Source organism: Labrus mixtus, chromosome 6 (genome assembly GCF_963584025.1).
Source record: "Labrus mixtus chromosome 6, fLabMix1.1, whole genome shotgun sequence".
Lineage (NCBI taxonomy): Eukaryota > Metazoa > Chordata > Actinopteri > Labriformes > Labridae > Labrus > Labrus mixtus.
Genome location: NC_083617.1, coordinates 26,157,817 through 26,175,952, shown reverse-complemented (window position 1 = coordinate 26,175,952; position 18,136 = coordinate 26,157,817). Strand labels below are relative to the sequence as shown.

Here is an 18,136-nt window from a genome sequence, read left to right as displayed (position 1 = left end):
TATCTCTGAATTAACTAATGTATTTCTAGGATCTCTGAGGAGCTGGATTGAAGTGTTTTAAATTCCTTATCCCTCTGCTGTTATTCTCAACAATAGAGAACAGCTGTTGTAGTGAACTCTGTGTAGGACAAGGTCATTATCCAAAATCAATGTATATCACGATATGTTTCGTATCATGGCCTGTGATCGTGATGCGTATCGTGATCCTTGGGTTGTGGGAAAACCCCTGGCCCTATTAGCCACGCCCCTAATCACAAATAACCCTTATCCTTCATAAAACGATAACAGATGATTCAATCAAAAATTGAACAGAGCTGCTCTTTTTTTGTACTTCTATATCAGCCTCATTCTTCAACACCACAGGTAGCCGTACATTCAGTGTCTAAAATGTCCAGATGCCAATGCTGGTTTGTTACACTTCACCTGTGTGCTTCTGGAAAACAGACATGCTGCCTATAATCCCCCAAAAACGGGGGGAAAAAAAACATGGCATAATCACGGGGATTCTTCTGAGTGTTAGTGCAGCATCTTTGAATAAAAAAAAACACCAATGTTTGCTGCGTAATAAAGAAGGATGACAACTTCAAACTATCATTTTGGTTTATAAATGTGTCCTGTTTTAGCTGCCTCAGTACATCAGCCTCCTTGAACATTTCAAAATGTTGTTGTAAGATCAGATCCCAGGACTGGGTGACTCCTGATACCCCACAAGTAAACACCGACTGTGGGAAAATCCTCCCAGTACCCAGTCCTTGTGATGTGAGCGACTTGAACAAAAGAGCTGGATGACTTTAAAACTTTTAATTTTGGGGCCTCTTTGAGGATGTATGTTTGTGTTTCTGTTGTTTGTCTTTGCTGTGTGTCTTATCTCTGCCCTCTTGTCTCTTCTGCTGTAATCAGGGTTTCTCGCTGAGATGACCCGATTAACTAAAGGTTGTGATAATAATCATTTTAATCTGATACATAACCCTAATTGTTTTTTTCCATCACTTTTTTTCAGCCAAGCAGAGAGCCCGCAGTCCTCTTGGAGTGTCTTGTTCTGTCTGAGCAGCAGTCCAAAGACAAGAGACATTTTAGATAATGGACAACAGAGACACAGAAAGACTCACATTGAGATGAACTTGTGGTGCAGGAGGATTTAGCCTTCACTACATCGCATCATCCTCATTACTTTATTTGGCATCGCAGAGTTTTGTTTGGCTTTGATTTCTGTATCTTATTTTTTATTCTTTTCTTTTCTTTTGTCTATTTTAGGTTGGCAGATCTGTTGATATTTGATCATAGTTGGGTTTTCAACGTGCCAAAACAACAGGAGAAGTAATTAAAAAGGCGGACTGGAGATGCTGGAATAAGAAAAGAAAATCACTGCATCTACACTACATCATTTTAATCAGAATCCATTAGAGGGGAGGCTAAAGTCATATACTCGATGAGTGTCAAAACAAAGAATAGATGTATTAACCTGTTTATATTGTTAGATAATCATTTATTTTTACAAATTTAAACCACTTTTGCTTTGTTTGAAATTTCATTGCAGCAAGGAAACTGTTGCAGGTCAGTTTTTTTAGCAACTTTTTCCAATATTTCATGTAATGAGTTTCAATATGCAGCCTTAAATTGTATTTCTTATAATATTGTAACTTGACAGCAAGATAATTGGAAAACAAATGTGCAGCATCTCTCATCTGACAGACAAGTACATCCTGAATTAAGCCAACAAGATTACAGCGGACCCTAGCCTGTCCTGCACCCCCTTTAGTCTCAGTATGAGGTCTTGACTTCAGGGCGCAGGTGCAGAGACCAGGATCAGGACTACAGAGGCCTTGTGTCCTTTGCACCATGCACTGAACTTGGCACTCTGCACTTTATTGGGTTTTTTTAAATGGTTTTATTGTGTGTCCGGTATATGCTTTCAACATCTTTTATCACTTGTATTGTGTGTTTATGCTCCAGGTGCAAGTCAAATTCCCCTTGGAGCAATAAAGGTTTCATTCATTCATATTTTAAAAGTGAAGTTAAATCTATTTTGGGTGGTACCTTTCTAAAGACTCACTGATGGATTATGTCAAAACTGTTTAAAACCTCATGGAATCAATTCATGACACTTTTGTCAATGAATCCAGGTCCCCTCACTGGGATCTAGGGACCTTAAGAGAGCTCCAAGGCTCCAAAGCAAAATCCATCATCCGGAGACAGCTTGCAATTCTCTTCAAATAGTTATTTCAATCAATCGAAAAGAGAAAAAGCTTGTCCAAACTTCAGTCAGGTTCTCCTGCACAAATTGCCCCCTAATCAGAGATAGTTGGCAGTGTTGAGAGGCTGTAAATGAGAGTTACTCACAGTGAAACGGTTCTATTGGGGAGGAAGCTGGGCTGCAGGGTGTCCATCAGGTCCACATCATCACACACCACTTTGACCCGGACGTGCTGCCGGCTCAGCTCCTTGGACCTCTCCGCCGAGCAGTGACAGCTGTCAACGATCAGGTCCGGACAGTTTCTGTTGCTCAGGCTCGACTCCCACAGCGCGAGCATGACGCACAGAACACCCAGAGGTCTCATGGTGGACCGAGTTTCTCTTATGTATATTTAGATATATTCAGATTATATCCTCATAACTGCTGAGACCAGTCGGGACAATTTCACGCTGCCTCCGGTGATAATAAAGTCCAGATCTCGCGCCTTGTTGGTCACCTGCCGCGTCAGAAACAGTTGTAAACTTTCAGCCCTTCTTTTGGAACTAAAACAGAGAGAAAAGTGCAGCATCAGGGGCGTGAAGCGCGCTTTCTTTGCCATTCTGTGTCAGAAAAAGTCCTCCACGCCGTTTTCAGAGCCGCGGCACGAGAAAGGAAAACTTCCCACGGCGCGCTTTCAAAGTCCGGGAAAACTTCAGTGCGACACATCCTCCCGTCCCAGCGACAGCATGAAGAAAACACGTGTTTGAGAATGAAAAGTATAGTATCCACAATAATCCGTCTGCTGTATTAGCTTTTGCACCGCGTGCTGTCACTCTCTGTCATCAGCCACTGATTCTTGCGCCCTTGGACTTGTTGCGCACTTGTGTCCAGAAAGTCCCTCCCCGCTGAGTGCTGACAGGCTCCAGCTTGGGCTCCTAACTTTTAATAGACACATGAGGCCACAGACACCGACCTGAACACACCTCATATCAATAAATCATGTTTTTCTTCATCACTCTTAACTGTTTATTCACCTGGCAGCACCAGTGAAAGAGAGAAAACTATCTGATCCAGACGGTAACCACAGGAGAGAATAACAGTGAAATTAAACTCCGCTGTGTCACCTCCGAGGGTCCCTGAAGGCCCCACTGTGGGATGTGTGCAGCAGTGTGCACTGAATGATTTCTCAAACACAAACATTTAGACTGTGCGATGAAGACTGTTTGTTTTATGCTCTTTATTTACTCGAGCACAGCTGCAGAGGAACACTTTGTATCCTGTTTCTATGGCTCCTACGCAAAACTGAAAATTATCTAAACCTTGAATCACTTCTGTAACTCAGCAACACTCCCAACACTGCTCTCTCTTCCTATTATGTTCCAGGACTTATATCAAATACACATCATCATTTCATTACAGTCAACATCAAATTAAATAGATAAAATAGGGGAGACTGGGGACAGTTGCAACAAGTCTTCCCAAATACACTGCAACATGCAAAATTAAATTAAACAGCTTTGTATAATGTTATAAATACATTGAATAAGGACATCATAGGCTATCAAACAGTATTCCATAAATCCATAACGTTGTGAGAAAATGCTTCTTTTAGGAATACTTGGCTGATATTATGTGAAGATTTCAATGTGTAGGGGTTGGATCTTCAATTGCCAACAAGGGCAATGACCTGCAACACCCGAAACGAAATACATTAGGTAAAAACGTCAAACTAATTCATAAAAACACAATATTAGTCAGATTAAGCAAAGCAGATAGATGCAAGTGTCCAAAACAAACACAACGTCTGAAACACACTTCAAATGATAGAAACATTCAGCAAAACGTCAAAACAACACCAAGCCTGCTGCAAATATGTTTGACACATGATCAAAACGAAATGTAAAACATCTGCACTAAGACAAATGCTGCAAATCCATAGTATTCAACGTAAGTGCTCCAGGCCTGTAGGGGCCCTCAGTGGAACAGTTTATTATTGCAGCGAGAGAGTGAGGGAGCAGAAGAAGTGAATTTATAGCTTAAAAGGGAGAGAAAGCATAGTTTGATGACAGAGACTATAAGGTTAAATTTACTGCAACTAGGGCATTTTAAAGTGAGTCTGGCCTAGACCTGCAAGCCGGGGATTAGACAGCTGAGCAGAGGTTTTATCAGGGGAGCTCCAGGATTTATGGAGCTAACGCTAGCAGCAGGGCTAAATGAGCTTTGTAGCTAACCTAACGCCCTTTACACAAAACAGGTGATTTGGGCTTTGGATCGTCAGATAGTTGGAGTAATAAGGCCCATGATGGGACTCTGTTCCCAGTGTTCTGCTCCCCATGAGACCTAATGAATCTTGTTTGACTTTAGAGAAGATGATGGTGTGATGGTTTTATGTCAGGCGGTTTGAGTTATAGGGCCAGCAACAAGGAGCAGCAACCGGTCCCGGGGTCTAAAAACAAGGCATAGAGTGTTGGCTGTGCAGCCAATTTAGCACAGCTATTTTGGACTTTTCATTTACTTTTTAATTAATATTTGTTGCTTGTTTTTCATGGGTCGTTTTGACTGTTGCCATTCAGTTGGCGTTGTCGGACACTATACTGATCGGTGTTGCAAATGCCCCGTGGTTGCAACATTTGGCTTGAAAACACTGTGAACTTGATGTCAGATATGACAAATTTAAAACACTTTGGATTATAGGAAGATGTCCGTTACAATAAATAAAAAGGAGTTTTTCTAGTCCAGATTGTCCCTTGGTAACTTAGAGAATCATAAATATTCTCCCCTCTGTTTTCAGGGCACATTGCAGTGTTGTGTTAATGCATCAGATCCATATCGCTCTGCTGTGATTAGCTGATGTGAGAAGCTGCTGCAAGCCGAGGGCACTTTACGAGTAAAGGACACACTTGTAAAGCTGACATTTACTGAAACGACTGCAATAAATAAAGAATATGAGTTGGAAAGTGACCAGGCTGACACAGTTACACAACGTTGGACTCTTGCAGATAATTAATGGCTTGCTTCTTTGGAGCTGCACTTGAACAACATCAGAAACAGACTGAAGACGGAGGGAAAGAAGTGTTTTTCTGCAGATTCTTGCACAGCCTGAGAAAGAAAGTTTAGCTTTGAACTGAATACACATTGATGAAGAGGCATAAATACAGGAAAATACAGTTCCAGCTTTCATTAACACCATTCTCTAGCAGTGAGAGCTCTTTCAGCCCCAGACACATGATGACTCCTGACACAAGAGAACAGATAACGAGGCCCTGATGTCTCGCAATGACTGAAGTTTCACTTATTTATATCCCAGTCAGTATTTTTGATGATGATGTTTAAAAAAGACTTTTGGTCAGCTGTCAGAGACATTCAAAGTGCTTTGGAAGTTTGACATTTTGAAGACATCTGAACATTTACATTTAGACAATATTTCCACATGGATTTGCTTTCCATTTTGCTAACTTTTTTTTATCCTCAACAATATCCTCACTTTGCAACTTTGCGACACGAGTCATTGTAATTTCTTGCTAACACTTCCCCCTACAGGTCGACCAAACAGTTGGTTTCAAAGACTCTAGGGTTGGTTGGTACGCAATTTCAATCAATTTTCCATTTTATACGTCTTTGGAAGGAATCTAGCGACCCCCTAACAGTGTCTTGCGACCCCCAGGGGGTCCCGACCCTCAGTTTGGGAACAACTGTTCTAGACGACAGAAAGTAGCTTTTACACTGCTGCTACATAAAGTGCCTATCACTATTAACTAATCCCATTCATAAGCATACACACATCACTGGCTATGCCACTACGGGAACAATTTAGGGTTCAGTGTCTTGCCCAAAGAAAATTCCACATGTGCAGCAGCTGTGGATCGAAGCTCTGACTTTCCAGTTGAGAGACGACCGATTCTACCACTGATCCACAGTATAGCTGCTGCTAGTCAGGGAAAAATCTTAACAGAGGAGGGACGATATGAACTTGTTCCCCTTGGATGGATGTTCCAACAAAGTCAGAATCACTTCTTGTTTTGATTTTAACATTACCGTTACATCAACATATTTTTGAGATTGCAATTTCGCAGTGGCACAGTTAAGAAGGTCCGTCATTATTAGGTCTTTGTACTCTCAAACTGATTCTTCAACATCTCGGCCCTGTAACACAGCAGGATCACTTTATCCCCCCTATCATGCTACCATAACATTCATTTTAAATGTAATACATCACAGGGGTGTAAATATGGCACTTTGAACTTGCAGTCTGAATTATGCTATTTTCATAAAAACAAGCAGCGAGCTTCATGAGGGGGATGTAACATTTACATTGCAAATACTTCATATATCTGTATAACTATATTGGGAAAAAGTAGGTTGTTAAAAATGTAACTTATAAGAGTTTTTATGGATAAGGATCTCAAAAAAATGTCTTAAAGATCCAAAAAAAAATATTTAAATGATTGAATGTAAACATAAACCTAAAATGAAAACAGATTATTACCAGTCAAAAAGGAAATTATGAAGTCTTGGGCAACCCTACTCTTTATTCAACTGGACAAATTATAAGGATTATAAAGGATAAAACTAAATTGTGTTTTATGTCATGCATATGTTTTAAAAGCTTGTTAGCTGGTTTAACAAAAAGTCTTATGAGGTTAAGATCAGATATCACACACTTTTGACAGGAAATAATTGTAGAAATCTTTGTTGCTTCTGACTGGGATTAGAGGATGGACATTTTGAACACACAGTATCCACTGACATCAATCATGGAGGATCCATGAAGTGTCCGACCCCGGGGAGACAGAAGCTGTGAGACAGCTGGCTGGTTGGGCTCCCGAGGGCCGGGGCGAGGTGCTTTCCCTGCGTGTGTTTGTGTGTCCGTGTCCAAAAATTCCTCCCTCATTATCCACATTGTCTCCGACGCAGCCAGAGAGCACAAAGGAGGGTTTGAAGCCGCTCCCACTGACCCCGCGAGCCGCCCGTGTTCCCCATTCTTCAGTCTGACAGGCAAACACAGACCGCGGCCTCCCTACAGGAGCGGGCTGTGCAGGGCAGGACACGCACCTCCCATTCTGTGTTTATCCACATATGGAGGCCACACTCCCTCCTTATTGTGCCCCCTTGCACTGTCACTCAGCCGTGTTTACACAGATGTATATTTACCTCCTGCCTAAACGTGCAGAGGAGGATCCTCCCGCTAGCGGACCCCTGGGAAGCCAAAAGGAACGTCACCCGATGTAGCTGACATTACTAGTTGAGGTAATCCATCTCTAATGGAGCCTGCAGAAAACATTTCCTCAGACAGGAGTGGTGGTTTTTCATGGAGCTTCTTGAATGCCCTTAATGGGAAACAGGACCACGCACTGTCCAGATCTGTAAAGGTTTTTAAACTGGCAGGGGTCGCATTTTCACACCGACAACCTCTTTTTAATGGGCTCCCTAATCAGCAAAAACAACATTATTTGTTAAACATCTTTACAGTTAAACATTAGGACTCCTGTGTTAACTCAACAGAAAGACTCATTAGAGCACAATGCAGGGCTGGAGTCGACTGCACACAAGCTATGTAGGCGGTCTGTCTTTGCAGAGCATGTTCTCGTGTTTTCACTCGCTCACATTAGCTTCCACTGCTCTCCATTATTACCTGGTGACAGAGATGAATAGTTCATGGCCGCCAGCAATCGCAGTCCTCACTAAATATTTACCTGCTGCACTTGAGAAGGCCAGGCTTCAGCAGGATGACAGACTCTCATTATTACTCTGTGACTTCTCGGGATTAAAGCTTGCGGCATTTTTAACTTATTCAGGTTTTATGGAGTCCCCGCAGAACGCAGGCTGATAAAAAGAGCAAGAAGGTGCGAGCTGTTGTTTTGGCTTTCAGCGAATGTGACAGGTGGTTTCTGGTTTCATGGCACAATCTTTTATGACTGCGTTATCTGGAGGGTGTGAAACAGTAAAAGGATACTGTAAGGGCCCCTCTGTGTTTAAGCCTGAAGAGAGTCTGCTGAGGCTGACATACCTTCTTTAATAAATTAAACATGTTCATGTAAAGCATGAGCTCCATACAGACTTATCGTTTCTGCAGCTGTACATGTAAGGTTCCCTAATCCCTCGTGTATGTCTGGGTTTAAATGTTCTCTGGCTACTTAGTTCATGTGTTGCAGCAAAGTCAAACTTTACTATTTGAACGGGGTTTAGTGAATTAACCTTTGAACAAAATGAACCTCTTTTATTTTAAGTGTTGTCAGTCAGGTTTCAAGCTGCTCTAAACAAACTTTTATGAAAAACACTGGATTAAACACTGGGGTTTTACAGAAGACTATAACCCAACTCTGTGGTTTCCATCAGCTTTACAAACTTCTTAAAGGTGAGTCAGTAGCATTATTTAGGTGCAGCTTGTAAAAAAACATTCAAACTAGGCATCTCCTCCTGGGTTCATCACCTCCAGAAGCGCTCACTCACTGCAGGATGACGTGTGTACATTTACTGCAAGCTACTGCATGCTAGCACAAGCTAACCGTGTTTACCATCTTTTAGATGTGCATTCAGTAGGTGGCCAAAACATTTTTCCAAATAAATGCTAGCATAACATCCTCAATGTTTCATATTACTGTACATTTTTTTAGGATTTTGATATGTTGTTGTTGCACTCCCTCCTTGTTGGAAAAACAATCCTGAGGACAAGACCCCTGCGTCAACCACAATCATAATGCATTAACTCAGACGCTCTGAATGAGTGCAGCCCACCGTCCATTCTTAGCAGCGGCGGCAGGTTCATGTCCCAGAAGGTCATGACCCATTGGTCAGTCACTGTGAGTCAGACATGAGATGTCCAGACATAAAATCAGCATAAACACGCCATCCTTCTCCCCCCTAATATTAACATGTGCTGCTAGACGTCTGATGAAATGCGAGTGGGCACCGGGCACCTGTGACATGTATTGTTGTGACACAGTGAACACCAACACGAGCCCGTGGCTTTTAACCAGCTCGGAGCCCGCAGCATTTCGGTCAAGACAAGTCAACTCAAATCAAGTCAGATATTTTTATAAAAGCACGTTTTTAAAAATAAAGCGCTTCATCACTTTAAAGAACAATGCTTATGTAACCAACGTCTCAGTGAGGGGGAAAAGATTCTGACCCAGGGATGCAAACATTTCTCACATCCAACTCATCAAATACAGCAGCTTGTTCAGAGGCCTACAGGATCAGAAATCTGATGATCTAGGTACCCTTAGATGTAAGAAATAAATATACATAAAAAAATTCCAGTTAGATTTAAAGGGGACATATTATGAAAAATCCACTTCTACAGTGTTTTTGAACATTTATTTGGGTAACCTGAGTGTCTTCTGACCCACAAAATGTGAAATAAACCCATCCAGTCCTTTGTTTGTGGTCTGCACAAGTCTTACAACACAGAGAAAAATTATTTGTTTCAGATGTGCTCTCCTTGTGATGTCACAGTGGGATTCTGGTAAAATAATTCCCTCCCCTCCCCTGGTATCTCCACCCATGGACTCCATCCCTCATCCTAGAGCAGAACTTTTGCGCATGTCCGCCATTTTTATTCTCGCAAGCAAAGGAGTGATATCTACGGGGAAAACTCAGGGGGGGCTCATTGCATTTAAAGAGACACACACACCAAAACGGAGCGTTCTGAGAGAGCTGGTTTATACAGGGTCACAAACCTCCTCTGGTGCTTGATTCATGTTATATTTTGACCAAAGCACAGCACAGATGTTTCATTTATACCACAGGGGACTGTTTGAAAAGGTGGAAATAGGTCCTCTTTAAGAGAATAAAACCTGAAAATAATATCTTATATCATAGGTAACATGTTTAATGTGTTTTGGACAAGCAACAATCTCCAAAATGTGGTGTTAAAAGTTTAAGGGCATGTGTCTGACAACGCAGTGTTTTGCTCTGTTAGCTCCCATTTTCTATACAAACCCATGCAGTCAGGTGTTTGAAAACCTCAGAGTTGTAAGCACAAGACTGGCCTCGGCTTTAGCTGTCTTTGTGTCTATGTGTTCTCAGATGCTAACCCTGTGTTGAACTTATGATGGTTTTACATTGCTTACTGTCCAACAAACTTATAAACACAAAACAAAGTGTAAGATGAATCTTCATTTTGTTTTCAGCACTCTTTATACTGCCTGCTGTGTTTATCTGCACCGCCCTGTCAACACAGTGAGCTGAATTTTCAGCTCCACTTTTAAATTCAGTAAGTAGTGTAGATTATTGCAAAGTATCATATTATGGCCCATATATCGCAATATGCATCATATCGGGCTCGAAACGTTCTGTTCCTTAAATGCACATATCTTATTAATAATTATAGATTAGGGAGCCAGTGCTGGAGTCATTGTTTGCATCATAACTATATTATATAAGTATTTTTTCACTCAGCACCTAATCAAGTGATGTGGGTGTGTTCTTCATCTTTTCCATGTATTGAGATACACATCTTATCATATCATGACCAATGCATCGCTACATGCATCTTACCATTAGGTCCTTGTTCATACCTAGCCCGTTACCTACAGCGTCATATCTTGAAGTAATAGCATTCAACCAAGCTGCTGCAGCCTCTTCCCTGCATGGAGACTGGAAACGAGCTGTTGTGATAATGTTAATTCTACCCTAAAAGTACAACAGCACAGTATGAATCCGTAATTACATGTTATGAACTGAACACTCGGCTGGTTTTAAGGGGACCCTGGGATGAATTTACCATCAGACTGACTGAAATAAGGTGCCAAGAGGGTTTGGGAAACCAAAGCTACTTTTAAACTTGAGAATGGCGGCCGGTGGTGTGAGCTGGCGTGTTAGTGCTCCTACAGCGGCAGGGTGGACCCACTGACCACCAACCACCGGGGCACGGCACAAGGACTTCTGTGAAGGTCTGGAACATGTTTAATGATCTAAACAGAGACGACTGGGTTTAATCTTCAGACCTCTCTTTTTACGAGCGTGTGGATTAGTTATTGCCTCCAACAGCCGGAGAGTGAAAGATTCACACACCAGACGCCAGCAGAGAGTTTGAGCTTGGGTAGTTTTCGCCTCATTTACAAACCGAGCACATGACAGCTTTTTCTCTAAATTGTTTTTAAGGGGAGGCTGCGGACAATAAGGCCAGTTTATTCATTTGTAATCACTGTTTCCCCTCCAGTTTCATAAACGCGCTGCACATGAACCCCCTCTCTTGTTTTCACGTCTCAATGCGATCATCGTGAAATTTCATCAGCTCGCTCGTTTGTCATCATTAGCGTTGATGGAGGTCGCTCTGCTCCCGTCTGCCGAGGCTCGACGGTAAGTTTGACAAGAGTAAAATCTATTTTGGAGAACGGAGAACTGAAAGGCTGTTTACCGCTGCTTTTATTTTGCTGTTTTGACACACAGTACTGGCAGGGAGATGGGAGATGCGAGGCCCAGCTCTGTGGTGCAGCAGTGAACTCGGCCTTATAAGTATTCTAGTCTTCATCCATAATCCGGCCTGCGTGAGCGGGGACCCAATGAGCAGATGAAGTGCCATGGGAAGGTTTCCTGGCAAGAAGGAGAAGGAGAGGAAGGGCGCTGCAAAATAAATCCTATTTCAACGAGCCGTGTTTTTTTTTTATCATGTTTCCAGCCTTAAAATACGATTTTTTTTTTCATAAAACAAAACAGTGAAAACAGTCTGCCAGCGGGACGCATTCAATTCACCTGCAGCTTTGAGCTCATCTCTGCTCTCTTTAACAACAATATTTCCAAACATATCCAATCGATCCTCAGGTGTAAGAATGTCTTCCTGTGGCTTTTTTCTCTCTCTGAAAGATTTAAGAATAACAGATTTATTTCTGTTGACACTAAGAACACTTCTACATGCTGCCCTTTAACTTTCATCTGAGTTATTTTTGGATGGTGTGCAAATCTGACACAGAGCTGGGAAAGGGCGCCATACATACATGCAGAGAGAGAGAGAAAGAGAGAGAGAGAGAGAGAGAGGCATGCACTGCAGTCCCATCACTGTGATGCAATCGCTGGCATGGGAATTAGCTAAGAATACTTGGCCTTTTTTTCAGGACAGAGGCGTTACTAGTCTTTATTGTTGGGTGTTTATGATTTGTATTTGCGCATGTCCCACACAGGGCAGAAGGAAGGGAATAAAGCCTTGCATGCCTGAAGCCTGCAGCTGCACTTTTTCAGACAAAGCTGTCAGAGATCCCGCCCCCTCATTTAGCCTTTCTGGAAAGAAGAAGGAACAAATATTTGAAGAAGTCTGAGTTTCACTATCAGTGCAACATACACCTCCCTCTCTCTCTGACATGTCCCGAACAACTGCTGGAGGAAAAAACTGCCTATATATTTCTCCATGACCTCATGAACACTTGTCTTTCTTTTGTTTTGTTTTATATTACTCCTCTGTTTTTAACTTACTGTCATTTTTCTATTTTAAACTTTAGAAATAAATAGTTTTTATAAGGTCTTAGATGACGAAAAAAAAAAACTACAGGAACACGTTCAACAGAAGTGAAAAAACTTTCTTCTCTGATGAGTGTAATATGTTGAATTATGACACTAAAATATCTAAATTCATTTTAAATGGACAAACCTATGTTACAGTATATATTTTTTGTTGTTGAGTATTTCAATTAACTCAAATGTTTCAAACACAACAAGCCAGAGAAATCCTTCATGATTTGACCTATCACTGCATATTCTGCGTGTCTACAATTAAACATTTGAAAGGCCTAACTCTGGATATCCAAACAGGAAATGCTGTTTACATGTTCTTTTCTATGGCTGTCAGTGTCTGTGATTTCCTACTGCAGCAGACGTGTTAAATTGTGGTTATTGCTCAAAATCTCTTCATAGATTCATCTTTTTCTGTATTTTTAGGAGATATAGCTCTTTTGCTGATCATATTTTAATGATATCATATTCAATGATAATAAAATGCTCTGACAAATCAAACGAATGACGGATTAAAACCTGTATAACATTCTGGACGTTGTTGTATTCACAATAATTTGAAATGATTTTTTAAATTGTTATGAAACAGACTAAAATAAATACCGATACCACATTATTACCCACAAAAACAAACCAGACCATCAGTATGAAAATATTCTATATGGTAAGTTTTAATGTCTGAAACCAACACCAGGGGGGTAGGTGTCAAAAAAGGGATAAATTCACGCTGCTGAAAGAGCCTGAACTTACATTTTCCACACTTAAGATTCCCGATGAGTGATATATTTGACTGTTAAAAGAAGCAGGATGAGATTTTTTTTCCAAACACTAACATACTGTATGTGTTAGAGTGGCTCCGTCTTATTTCAAAAAAATGTGCACACAAAATGCAAACCTGAAAACATTTGGCTGATGCATGCTTCATTCAGGTTCTTCATTTCAATACTTTACTGAAAGTTTATCTTGTTGCTACAGATACAAAAAAAATATATAAAAAACTACAAATTAACTACATGTAAAGCACGGTCAGAGACCAGTGTGCTACCACAGCTCCCAATAAAAACAATCAAGCCAGCACTGGCAGCATGCTGTGAGCTTCAACCAATCAGCTGCCAGGGTTGACTGCGGTCTTAATTGCTTTCAATTGAGCATGCTGCACTGGCTGGAGAAGATCAAACACTGCAGAACACAACAGATATCTACTACACTCTCATGTATAAATGGCTCTAACAGTTTGTAAAGGACAAGATCAAGCTTGTCTTCAAACTGAAAGTTCCTCACAGGAGCTTTGAATGTACCCCTTATTATAGCCCTGAGTGAATTTTAAATTACAATTCTCTAAATCTTTGATTCTATTGAATTTGCGACACCTCAGATTTATTGTCCTGGTCTTTAGAAGAAGGGGTTTTAAGAAACAGAGATGTCTACAATGACCTGTACTTTCAAACAAAGATGTATTGTCTAGTAGGTTAAATCTAAAAACAGCCCTGGGGGGACAGCTTGCATGTGAACTCTGACCCCCATGGCTGTAAACTGAGAATAGCGAGGGGGTAACAGCAGTGCTCCCATAGCCTTCCTCCATCATGAACATTTCTGTAGCATAATTGCTACTTGTTCTCAGTTGTGAGATAGGTCATCACAGAGTCAGAGCTGAGGCTCTCCCACGGCAGACATTTCACGCCTGTCGATGGATCTCTCTTTATCTCTTGGCCTCCCTCTCTATTAAAAAGTCACGCTTTAGCTCCTTCTGGAGACGTCTTCTTCATGGAGCTGAGAGAGGCTTACAGCCGGACTCTTTGGTGCGAGTGCATCAAGGCCTGAGTTCACCCCCGCTGCACTACAGTGTGCACCCAGTACTGTAAGTGCTTCTTTTTTTAACCGTCCTTAATTCAAATCCACTCATCCTCGACATTGGCCTTCATACAGAAACATCTCTTTTCTGTTTCCTGCCCGCATCAAAGAGGATGAATGAGAGGAAATCAAGAAAGCATATGTTGCTCACCACAGGAACCTCCAGTTAAGCCCTGCCTCACCAAGAGACAGCTCGCCAGGAGGGTGAAGCAACTCTGGACAGGGACACATTCCCATGGGCATTTCATGGTCAGGATGTGCTGGTGGCGTTTTTCCCCCGCATGCATCCGACTGCTCCTATGCTTTCACACTTTCCTGAGCTCCTCAGTCTGCCATCCAAACCCAACCCTGCTCTCCAAACTCTCTGTAATTGGTCAAGACCGCATATTTGGCTCGTGCGGCTCGGCTTCCCCGCCGAATGTTCCATCGCGGTGCCACAGTAAAGAGTGGGAGGATGCGGCGGGCTGTGGGCACAAGGCGAGGGGTGCGGCTGGCATCGGCCACAGACAAAAAACATGGCCTTAAAAAACCTGAAGGTCATACATGGAGCATTCCAACATGGGCCAAAACAGCAGATATAGCCTTGAGCAGCTGAGCTTGTAAAATCTTGAGAGCCTCTGTGAGAAAATCGTGAAAGGTCTTCTAGCTAAAGGCAAAGCAGTCACCATTCCTGCATTTAATTAGCAGACTCTTTTACCTATTAGCACATTTTAAAATAAATCCAAAACAACATAATATCGTAACTCTCAAAAATGGCTTCCACAGGAAAATCCACTTACAACTCAGAAACTGGAGTATGTGTCAGGATATATCCAAGATCACTCCACTCAGGATAATAACGCTCTACCCATTTTCATCTGATGAATAGCCACGGTTGTTTTGGCATATCCGCCAAACAGAAGAAAGAAGAAGAAGCAACCATGGCAACCACTCTTGGACTGTTTCCGTCCTGCTAACTGTAGATGTTTTTCTTATTTCTGAGATGCCAACAATGACACTCTTCCTACTTCCACATCCATCGTGCAGTCCAGAGAATGAAATGGGCCCGTGCTGCGCAAATAAAATGGCTTTTGAAGCGACAGGAGCTGTTTAGAATGACGTCATATAGCAGCTAACTTCCCGTGAGCACGGATGCATTCACATCTCTCACGGACTGTACTCCAGGACACTTTGGGCATTTTGTGCCTCCAATGGAGAGACAGGACAGTGGATAGAGTTGGAAATCACGGAGAGAGAACGAGGAATTACATCTGGGAAAGGAGCCACAGGCCAGACTCGAACCCGGGCCGCCCGCCCGGAAGAACACAGCCTCCACACATGCAGCGCGCGCACCAACCACAGCGCCACCAGCGGCCCAGAGAAAGCACCTTTTCAGGCGCGCTACCTGAGTATGGTACGTTTTGTTCAACCGGACTTTGGGGTCAAGCGTACTTGGATCCGGGCCTGGGTCCCTTGTGTGAAACCACCCTAAGAGTACCTTAATATCATGTATCCTAACAAGGATCTCTATTTTTATTAACTCTTTTTGTTAACTCTTTAAAGAGAGTTGACACATACCATAAAGTATTCCACAAAGTACTTAATATAACTTTTTGTAAGTTACCAACTGTTTCCATGAACTTTGGCTGAGTGTTTGCCAACAGACTACAGATGAAGATATGTTTGCATTCTGTTCAGAAAAGTTAGTTTGCTCTACTATGAGTACCAGGTGGGTGAGATTTGTCAGACTGGGTAAATCCAGATTCAGCGTTCAGTATCTTTTGCAGGAAATCTCCACCCATCTGTCTCCATTTACTTATTCTCAGTTGCTGTTGACTCTTGTGTGAGCTACAGAACCTCATTCTTTACTTGACTTACCAAACCACCGACATCTTTTATTGACTGAAATATGAAGTGAATCTCAGCCAGCTTTGGTTCTTTTTGTTTGGTTTATTGTTCATGTCAATTAATCCCCTTCACTCTGCAAAGCACAAACACATTCAGTGTCAGTTAAACACATGGACGACTAAAACAGCCGCATATATTTAACACATGACTAAGCAGGGGATTTATGACCTTTATTACGTAAGTGTCATGAGGCGATAAACATCTCAGTCCCCTGGTTTTTGGACGGGGTTGCAGAGGGCTTCCGAGCAGAGTTTTACGACTGTTTTTTGTTAGAATTATCAAGCGTAACACCCTCTCCCTTCCCTCACTTTATTTTAATGTAAATGGTGGCGGTTTGAAATTAACATATTTCTTACAGACAAGCTCATAAAATCTTTTATTTTTTCCTTTTAAACTTGAAAACGAGTCCTAATTCAGGCCTGTACTCAGTGAGCGAGGAAACGTTTGGCATTAATGGAGGAGGAAATGAAAGAGCTGCTCCAGCAGATGGGTTCTGGGATCTTAAGAAAAACAGTCTCTTTATTTAACTGAAGATGAGATGTGCACCTGATGGCGTCCTGCACTGACGTCGACGCTATCCTAAAAAGGAAACCACAAACATGTACCTACAGAAACAGTGAAATCAAGGAGGTAAAATTAAGTTTGTATGGAAGAAGTTGAACTTTTTGAGGTTTCAGCACACATCATTTAACAGGGTTCTGATTTTATAGCAATTTGGGCTAATTAGAGTCATTCTCTAGCCTCTTCAGACTGCAGGACAGAACGCAGGATCTGAGAAAAATTGACTTAATTGGACTCTGATCTATTTTTAAGAAGATACTTGCAGAAAGTTTAACTTAATTGAATAATTTAAAGTTCACCATTTGCGTGTGTGCTTCTTTTTACAGAGTCACTGCTTGGCATCTGCTTTATAACGTATATTCAATCACTAGTTCAAATTCAAACATTTGAACAGGTTGCTTTATCGCAGGAAGTCATATGGGGTGAGTGGTATAACTTTCTAATTTTGTGAGCATTTTTATCAAAATGCAATTTAAAATATCTTACTGTTAGACTTTATTATTTGACTGTATTCTCAAATTGTAGACATGTAAACCCTATTGCAGTCCTGCAAGCCAATGCGGGATTGCAAAATCCTGCAGTTCGTCGAGTGTCCACTAGAGGCTGGCTCCAGGAACACCGGAAGTCACATACACACAACAGGCAAAAAAGCTGTTTTTACAGCATAAATAAACATGTTTACAGCCTAATACGAACAACAAATATTTCTGATTAGTTATTGTCATCACTGGCACACACTGTACAGGGGGTGAATTTTTTTTAAACGGCGTTTTCATTTTATGAACGATACGTGTTATCCATAGTTAGGCGCGTAGCTGACATGATTGACAGGTGGGAACGGTTTGTCAGGAAGCTTAAAACCCACCTCAGCTCCAGCTCTCAGCCTGTTGTTAGGTTGACTGAAAGTTAGGCTGAGACAGGATTTCCAGCATGGCGGCTGCTGCTGATGAGCCTCCAGAGCCCCCTGCAGGAACAGATGGCTGACATCACTCAGGCTTCGTCCGTCAATATTTTCAGTCTGTGGTCCTGACCCTATACGCTTCTCATTAAAATAAATTACAATAAGACTGATTGAGGTCTTAATTTGATTTTGATCAAATTCACAAATTCAGCAGTACATTTGGATTTTTAGGGTCACATGTGTTCTTGAAGAGGACATGTAAACCCTGGGGGCAATCGACTCCATTTAAATGGTTTCTCCTGTTCACACATACTGTA

At 41.8% G+C, this 18,136-nt stretch overlaps 1 protein-coding gene and 1 long non-coding RNA gene across 2 annotated transcripts in view; both read right to left on the bottom strand.

Moving 5' to 3' along the window:
• LOC132975873 (adhesion G protein-coupled receptor A3) overlaps window positions 1–3,092 on the bottom strand; it is a 198,574-nt gene extending 195,482 nt beyond the window's left edge. The window contains exon 1 of the mRNA XM_061040715.1: window positions 2,341–3,092. Within this exon, the coding sequence (XP_060896698.1) occupies window positions 2,341–2,558 (218 nt within the window). The 5' untranslated portion in view covers window positions 2,559–3,092. The remainder of the gene's footprint in view (window positions 1–2,340) is intronic.
• A 301-nt stretch (window positions 3,093–3,393) lies between these two features.
• Window positions 3,394–17,920, bottom strand: LOC132976048 (uncharacterized). Its single transcript, XR_009673366.1, has 3 exons — window positions 17,709–17,920; window positions 16,328–16,430; window positions 3,394–3,860 (listed from the first exon to the last, which is right to left on the bottom strand). It is a non-coding gene; the product is annotated as an uncharacterized LOC132976048 (long non-coding RNA).
• Window positions 17,921–18,136: the final 216 nt, after the last annotated feature.